This window comes from Gavialis gangeticus, unplaced genomic scaffold, assembly GCF_001723915.1.
Source record: "Gavialis gangeticus isolate Ggan-Ray unplaced genomic scaffold, GavGan_comp1, whole genome shotgun sequence".
NCBI lineage: Eukaryota > Metazoa > Chordata > Crocodylia > Gavialidae > Gavialis > Gavialis gangeticus.
The window spans coordinates 44718810-44727571 of record NW_017729022.1 but is presented as its reverse complement, the minus strand read 5'-3'; the positions used below and the strand labels follow the sequence as shown (position 1 = coordinate 44727571).

Here is an 8762-nt window from a genome sequence, read left to right as displayed (position 1 = left end):
AGCACCACTTCCCTTGGAAGTTGGTTCCAGCTCCTAACCACCCTGACAGCGAAGTAGTGCCTCCTGAGCACCCTTGTCGTGTAATATATATAAATGACTGAAAACCATTCAAAAATCCTCAAGCAAAAGGCATTCTGAAGCAAAAAACAAACTGTATTTGCTCACATATAACAAAACACAGCCAAATGAAACATGCACCCTGTTTTTGGAAGGCAGAACATAGGGAAAAAAAATTCCTGGAGTTACGGTCAACTTGCGACATTGAGCAAGTACTCCTGGGAAGCAGAGTATCCAGGAAGCATGGCACCCTGGATATGGCAGCCATCACCAGAAAGTTCCCTCTGTTTCCTGACCATCTCCTGGGATGCTACACTTTCTGGACACACTTTTCCAAGAAGACTTGCTTTATGACAAAGTTAGGCTCCAGACCCTTGCAGGGACAGTAGCAAGATTTAGTTTTTTACTGCAAGTAGTTCGTTACATAAATTCCTGTAAATAAAATGTCATTTCCACATCAGAAGTCTCAGAAAGATAGCAGTGTACTTGCTGTTTCAGGCACAAGCAACCATGCTCAGCCAACACCTAGAGATGTGAGAGGGTTAGAACGCTGCCCCTTCAGCTTGCCAAAACAGATACAAGTGGCAGCCACCTTGGCAGCAGCATGGCATGCACAGTGTTTCCAGACTTGTTTCTCTTTCACTGAAAAAAACAATTTCCCATCTGAATGCACCCCAATTTTTGGGGGAAAAGGTGCGTGATGTATGTGAGAAAATACAGTATTTACAAAACCACAAAGTCACCATGGGCACCTACACACGTCAGATGTCTGTGCCAATGTATGCTAATTAGCCTGTGTCAGAGCACACTCAATTAACTAAGTGCGCACCAGGTGTATTCAGTGTCCCTGCACTTCAAAATGGTGACAGAGACGCTCTAACGGGTTTTAGTTAAAGGACCCATGCAGCCATTTTGAAGCGCAGGACACATGCTGCTGCTGCATTTTAATTAGAACAGCACTCTGAGCTGCTCTAATTTAAGCACCTCCATCCCTCCTCCCCTGCAGTACATATAAAGATGCCCCATGAGCCTAAATATAGGACACCTTATTTTTAAGGGTCAGCTGAAAAAATAAGGTGTTACATAGAAGCTAGCTTCTATCAGTACTAGCAAAACCAATAAAGAAAAAAATAGGCATTTACCTATGGTATTGTCTGAACCTTTAGATTTAGTGTAGGACAAAAAAGCAGCCAGAAAAAATATAGATGATAAAAGCTCTGCTCTCCCCACCACTCCAGTTACCTGAAGGGAAAGGAAAAATAATGGTTACTTACCCTATAGTAACTATGGGTTTTCAAAATACTGCATCTCTCATTTCAGGTGTGTACACACCTCATTCTTGCCAGATCAGATTCTTTTGGCTAACAGTGTCTGCAGGGGGCTGTGTATGTGCCTCATGCTGCCTCCTGCTCCTATGAAGGAATGTAATGGCCACTACCCTCACTCATCACTCGCAACTTGAAGCACATAACTGAAGACACGGAGAATGGGGAATTAGGTAGGCTACAGAATCTGCAGACTACAATATCAAGAAAAGTAAGTTACTGTAACGTAACTGTTCTTTCTTTACATTTGTGTCAGCATGGACCCTATTGCTTGCGACTGACAAGCAGTATCTCCCTTTATATCAAGGAGTAAGTCAATCAGTTAAAATAAAAGTGTTATGTTACTGCTCTTCCAAAGTTAACATCTTTTCTACCTACCATATCAAGAGCCTAGTATTTAACATGCAGTCAGTATGATGTTCCACACAGCTGCTTTACAAATTTAAGAAAATGACATGAATCCGAACTAACCTCACAATGTAATTTACCCTCTAGTGAAGTAGGTTTTGAGGTTCAATGGAAGAGTCCCAGTCAACTGGTTTCAGGTGGAATACCATACGTGAATCACCTGAAGGTTTATGGGATGAGACAGTCTTCCTTCAATGCACTTGACAAGGACAGAGGCAGGAGAGAGCCTGAAGAACTTAGTTCTGCATAAATAGCAACAGAAAACTCCAGAAACAGAGCATCCCTCTTCTTTTCTCTTGAAGAAGCACATGAAGTTGATAAGAGAGGAAAGGTAGTGTTGGACTAGTTCTGACAGAATTCTGATACTACTTTGGAAATGCAACCAGGATGCAGCTCTTCATCATCTTTGTCCCCGTGCTGCAGTAAAGGGTCCAGGAATGAGGATTTAGATTTCACTGATTTCTCTTGCTAACATAATGCGAACTATGAAGACTGGGGCACGTGCTGGGGTGAGTACGGACACAGCACAGTGCAGCCCAGGAGCAGAGGTGAGTGGGGACAGGCAGAGCACGTTGCAGCCCATTGGCTGTAGGCAGCTGATGCCAGCTGCTCCCAGGGCTGCTGTTGCCAAGGCTGAGATGAGTGCCTCTCTGTTCCCTCTGCTTTGCTGCCTTGTGCAGCCCCGGGAGCGGCGCCCCTTCCCTAGTCCCAGCCTCACTCCCTCCCTCACTGCCATGGGAACCTATCCCTATTTGTTACATTGTAAAATGGGTTCACTTTATGAGAATTTGATTTATGCACCGTTCTCCAGGAATGCAGGTACAGCATAAATTGAGGGAACCCTGTACCTGATTAACCTTGGATAGGGCTGTACCAAATGCAAATCAACTATGATTCCTATGAACAGCATGGTTGTGTGGGGTATTTTTTTAATGCATTCTGCAATGCCAGAGTGACTGAAGTTTGTCAAAGTATTAAATTTTCCCTACAAAATCATGCATCACAGCTTATCCTGCCTTTACACTTAAAGAGACCCTGCAAGAAACACAAAATTGGACATTTTAGGCCAATACTGGAAACAGACAGACTTCAAAGAAGTCAAATTCTAATTTCACTTGCAGTTAAGAGTTTTTAAGGAATGAAGGGTTTATTTTTTAGGAATGATTCAAATCATTTCGTGCAGTCTACTTTGAAGATCTTTCCATTTTGCTGAAAAAAACATTTCTCATAAATTTATCTGCTCTAGAGGGACTCTCTCTTGTACCTGTTGAGAATAAGTTGTCTGCACAGCTCATCATTAGAATACCAAGTAGGACTGTCATATTTCAGGTGCTCTAGCCACAAGGTGCGCTCATGCAGAACCTGGGATGGGACACTGATGACTGGGCTCATATTGCACACTGTGTCTCTTGCCATTACTGTAAGTGCCACAGGTAAAGCTTGGTAAGCAGTGTCAAACTGAAAGTGTGTTCCAGTAGATTTAGCCCTGTATGACTGCTACCGTCAGTTCTGTCCTCATATCTTGTATGAATGACTGAAGGAACTTGAATCTGTCCTCTACTGGGTAGGGCTGTTGAATGCAAATCAACTATGACTTCTATGAATGGTATGACTGTGGGTAGAGTTTTTTAAATGCATTCTGCTGTTTGTGTCACAGCCACTGAAGTTTGCCAAAGTATTCCCAGCAAAACTAAGAGTTCCTAATTAACAGGGAAAGGTTCCAGCGCTCTCTGCAGTTAACAAAGAAATTGAAAGTCTGATACCATATCTCCAAAGCATTTATGATCCAAATCAGGAGCTCTTCAAATTGTCTGGAGTCAGGATTGGTACCAAGGTGGTGATTTTGTCTGAAGATGTGTAAGAGATCATTAGAAGAGAAACTGGTATGCATGTGCCTCCAGTTTCCTGTCACCCTTGCATTCAAATTTGATCAGGGTTGCTGTCTGCAAAGACCTTATTTCTTTTCTGGATAAAGATGAATAGCTCATTACAGCATAAAAACAAAATTTCCCTGTAACCTGAGGGGATGGGATGGTAGAATCCTATAACCACAGGGGTGGTCACTTAGCTACTGGCTGTGCTAGCAGCAGATCTGATGAAATGGCTAATCCTTACACAGTCCCTCTGCAGCTGCACTCAAGGACTACATGGAAACAGCTTTTAAGAGAGACCAACAGAGAGAACTATTGGAAGCACTAAAGCTTGTGTCAAGTACCAGAAACAGCTGCTTTCCAGTCTCTCTCTGTAAGGCCCCCTCTACATGTTACATGCATTATGCAATTTACTGGTTAATCGCACAATTAATTTAGACTGGCTACAAGTGCAAAGTAACTAACATGTCATAAAAAGGTCTATCCAGCTATAAAGTTAGAGCTGGAAAATGTGTAATAACTGTATAGCCGTTTGCTACCCAATTTGCATGTGTAGCAAGGTAGCTATGGCTGGGACCCCCATCAGCTGGTGGGATTTTTGGCTGCAGCAGTGCCCCACAGCTGAAAGGACCCTCTTTCATGGCACAGCATGGGGCACTGTTGTGGCCAAGTGCCAGCAGCTGTGGGACTTGCAGCTGTGGCAACGTATGTGGCATTGCCGTGGCTGAGAGTCCTGTGAGCTACAGGACATAAAGCTGCAGGAGTTTGCTACTTGCTGGTACAGGGGGAGCCTGGGATGGCAACCCTGGGCTCGTCCTATAATGGAACTAAGGCTTAACCGGGTCTGATGCCAGATCCACAATCACACCTCTAGCCATGCACGTGCGACTTAGCAGGAGGCATAATTGTGTGGATTGTGCAGCAGATTCTAATATGCCGTTATCTGAATGCCTTGAGGAACCCTACGAGAAGAAATTGAGCATTACACTCCTGTTCTGAAGTTCAGAATGCACCCCCATTCCATAAGCCAGATGAGTGGTGCAGGGTCACTCTGTGGGCCAGACTGGGCTCCACAGAGCTGGATCAGACCCTGTATACCTCTGCTCCACTGGACTAGGCCCCGCATAGCTTCAGCAGGTCCCTGTGCAACTGGATTGGGCTCCATGTCGCTTCTAAGCATGTCTGGATCAGACCCACACAGCAATAGTCATAGCTCATTTGCCCAGATTGGCCCCACACTACCTCCACTCAGCCTTGTGTGCCTGGTCTTACATGCAACACTATGCTATCCAGTCTATGAGGCTTGCCACAGAAGTCTGGCAGCAGGGAAGCTGCAACTAATGCTACTACCACTCCTGACCCACCAAATTTTAAGAGTGGTAGAGAGCCCTGCGAGCTGGATCACATGGCTCCATAGGGTGGAGTTTGAGCATCCATGCCTTAGTCAAATAGCATAGCAGGTCCAATGCTAATGTCCATGAACGACTGGTGCCTCCTGAGGCGGGGGGGGGGCACATGCCCTACCATGCCTCCCCTACACATCGCCTATGCCAATGTCAGTGTCAACTTTGGTGTGGGCTCTTACTTTATGTAGCCAAGTCTCGAATCCAGCACTACCTACACACTGACTGTTAAGAGAGGTGGCATTTCATTTTGACATCTCTACATTTCACATCTAGGCAGAGAATGAAACAGACTCAGCATCTGTTTGGAATGTAGGTTCTCAGATGATCCTTAAGGAGAATATTAGCCCAACTCAACATGGTCAAGGTTTGAAGCCTGCAGATTTTAATTCTGCAATTTGAGGCTCCTATATAGAAAAGTAGGAGAATTAAGGGGTTGATTTGAACAAATTCAGTCCAGATGAAGTTTAATCAGTCCAAGGTGTAAACACTAAACCACAGACTATTTTGAAGGCTTTCAGAAATTTGAGAAGTCTGTAAAAGGGTTAAGGGTTTCTACAGAGCAGTGAGTCAAAACACGACGTACCATGTTACTGCCCTGAGTAGTAAGAAGAAATTAAGGCAGGTCACAGCTGCTAGGCTCTTTATTTCCTTGTAAGGAGCAGACAGACACTATTAGCTAAAAGAAACTCAAACTTGGGTGTACAGAGCACATGTACACCTATAGTAGGTACTTTACTGGCAAAATTCAAAAGGAGACGAGAGAGATATATACAACTTTACAACACAATTGAGTCTTAAATTGCCCAAAGATGGGAGAAAAAAAAATAATAAAACCAAGCATGGAAAAATACAGGGATAAATTCTCTCTCAAGTGCAACTGCTGTTAAGTTCAGTTAGAATTGCACAAATATATCTGAGATCAGATGGGGTCTTAAATACTTTCACCAATTTTCTGCCAACATATATGGTCTTTGAGTGCCCTCATGTGGCCAATGTCTGGAATTACCCAAGTATCTAACAATTATTTCAGTATCTACTACTAATTAATAAACCTTGCAAAACGCATACAACAATCAAATTCAATGCAAGATCATTGTAGACTAAGTGTAATTTATAGCCGTTATACTAAGTTTACTGGTAATTTTATTGCACTATACTACATTTAATTAAAAAAAGAAATCCCACCCCTGTGTAAGCCTCTTTTTCCAAAGATATTTTCTTCAAATTACCACTCTTCAATATGTGCTCCTAACCGAGAATTGGCAAAAACATTTTCAACTGACACTTAACAGGATGCTTGTTTTTAAATGAAAATATATATAGTAGTCATTCACTTGCAAGTTAAGAAGTAAATAAAAATATATTTAACAGTAGAAATTGGAAAAATAATACAAGGAAAGAAAGGTTGATGAGTTCTTATTTGAAGTGATTATTTCGTTGAAGAACACAAATTACAGGTCAAAGCCTTTTTTTTTTTTTTTTTTTAAACCTTTGTGGAGTTCCAGCCTTAAGCCCTAGTCTCCCCCCTGCCCCCCCAACCCTCTGATTCTACAGTTATAAAATGAGGTAACAAGGACTAACAGGACAAAAATGTAACATGGGTTTTAAAGGGGAAAAAAAACAACAGCAACATTTATCTCACTTTCCAGATATACTAATAAAATAACTCCTTCACAACGCAAAAAAAAAACCTCAGAAAAAAGGGCTGAAAGAATGGAAGGGGCATCAAGTTTCTCTCTCTGTACTAAGAAGGCTTAATTTTAAGTCATTTGTAACAGATATTTCTTTAAAGATGTCTTATAAACTTTCAGAGTTGTAGAATACCAAATTTGTTGCAGGTAATTTATTTCAGGGATAGAGGGCAAACGTATCTTCAGAAAAGTGTCTGTAACCAGGTTAGGCAGTTCAGGAACTCTAAAAAATATACCAGCTAAACTCCTACTGGAGTCTGGAGAGTAGATACAACGCAAGCCATAGTTTCTCTACCAAACTCTAACCATATAACAAAAGTATTAAGAATAGGGACAGAGAATACATGCGACTAGTGTAGAAATATCCTTAATAGGAACAGATCTGAAGCCAGTTTACTAGAGCTGTTCTACTCCAAAAAGAATGTACCGTGACATTAATCTTCCTACTTGAAGTCTGGCTGGAACATTAGATACACAATCAGATAGCCATTTAGACACAGCATTCTTAGCAGCCATAGCAAAAACAGGACGCTGAACTACGTGTACCATTACTCTGATATAGCATAATTTTTATATTCCTAAGGAAAGATTTCTCTCAGGAATTTCGTGCAGTCTACAAAAACCCCCACAAAAAAAGCAGAGATATTTTCACATCAGACTTGTAGAAAAAGGCCTTGTTAGGACAGATGTGCAGTGAGGGAAAAAGCTAGCAAAATTAGTGGCTAATTAGAATGAATCACGCTACCACCTTTGGAAAAATATTAACTAAATCTTGTAAAACTCAAGGTTGGATGGATCATTAGACAAAGGTTTGCTCATAATGCCACTGAGAAAATGAGTTTTCATGGAAGAAGCCTGAACCACTTGATAACAGCAAGCTCAAAGGAGATTTCATTAGCTTAGTCAGAAATAAATTAACATCACTTAATAGCTTTTCTGCGCGCTGAACTATCACTGAGCCTGATGACAAGGGAAGGATCAAAGGCTGGTTTTACCTAGATAGGTAGATGGGAGGTTGCATGTAACAAAATACACTTTAGTGAATTTCGCCCCAAACTAGCTTTTATAGCTTCTATCATTTTCTCCTTTAAAATGCATTTTGGGTTATCCATGACTTTTGTACCAAAATTATCGACTTTTAAAAAGCACTGATGTTCTTTGGGTGTGTTGGTTGTAGCCGTGTTAGTTTAAAGATGTTCCTTGCAATGTAACACTTGTCCATTAGAAACTGAATTTAGACTGGTCTATTTTTATTGTACAGGGACACATTTAAAATTGCAACTTCCTTTTGCAGAAGCATACTACAAAACTATATCAAATCTTTCCTGTTAAAGGATGTTTAAGTTTATGCTACTTTTCCCTGACAGCAGCATAAACAGTACAAATACAAAATCAACATGCTTTTTAGGCTATGCTGACACACATAAAATTAAGTAAAAAAAAAAGTTAAAAATTAAGCCAAGAGTGAGTTTTACGAATGAATAAATATAAACTCTTTTAGATTCACCTACCGCTTCAGTATGTATTGGGTGCACTGCAAACAGCAGAGATGCTATCACACTGCTCCTGTTGTCCAGGAAAAGCTTACAGACCTTGAGGAAGACCACGCAAACCACAGCATGAAAAACCAAATTTAGGAGATGGTAGGAAACTGCATTTAACTCACTGAACAGGTAGTTTAAACGAAATGTGAGGACAGTGAGAGGACGATATGATTTATGACTTCTTTCCTAAAGGGAAATAAAATTATCAAACATTTACAAAGAGTCTTTCACTTTTCTCCTCTATTAAACATCATCAACCTAAACACAGGAGTACTATGCAAACGTTTACAGCACTAAGTAAAGAAATTCTAGGATGAGAGAGGGGGATTAATTTTGATCATTTTCCCAAGCAACATGATCCACTGTTTTAGCCAATACAGCAGGCCTACAGGTTGGGACTGGGCCACAGAGCCACTGGATATAGTTTCATAGTTTGTAGGGTCAGAAGGGACCCGAGCAG

General features: G+C 41.4%; 1 protein-coding gene across 5 annotated transcripts in view; it reads right to left on the bottom strand.

Annotated features, from left to right (window-relative positions):
- Positions 1–8762, bottom strand: part of TMTC3 (transmembrane and tetratricopeptide repeat containing 3) — a 73887-nt gene that overhangs the window by 43814 nt on the left and 21311 nt on the right. For 4 of the 5 annotated variants that reach the window (XM_019514840.1, XM_019514835.1, XM_019514837.1 and 1 more), the window contains exons 5-6: positions 8270–8488; positions 1200–1299 (exon numbers count right to left, since the gene is read on the bottom strand). In XM_019514840.1, coding sequence (XP_019370385.1) covers positions 1200–1299; positions 8270–8488 — 319 coding nt within the window. Of the gene's footprint in view, positions 1–165; positions 431–1199; positions 1300–8269; positions 8489–8762 lie in introns of those variants that run through there. The other variant, XM_019514838.1, reaches the window with a different exon arrangement.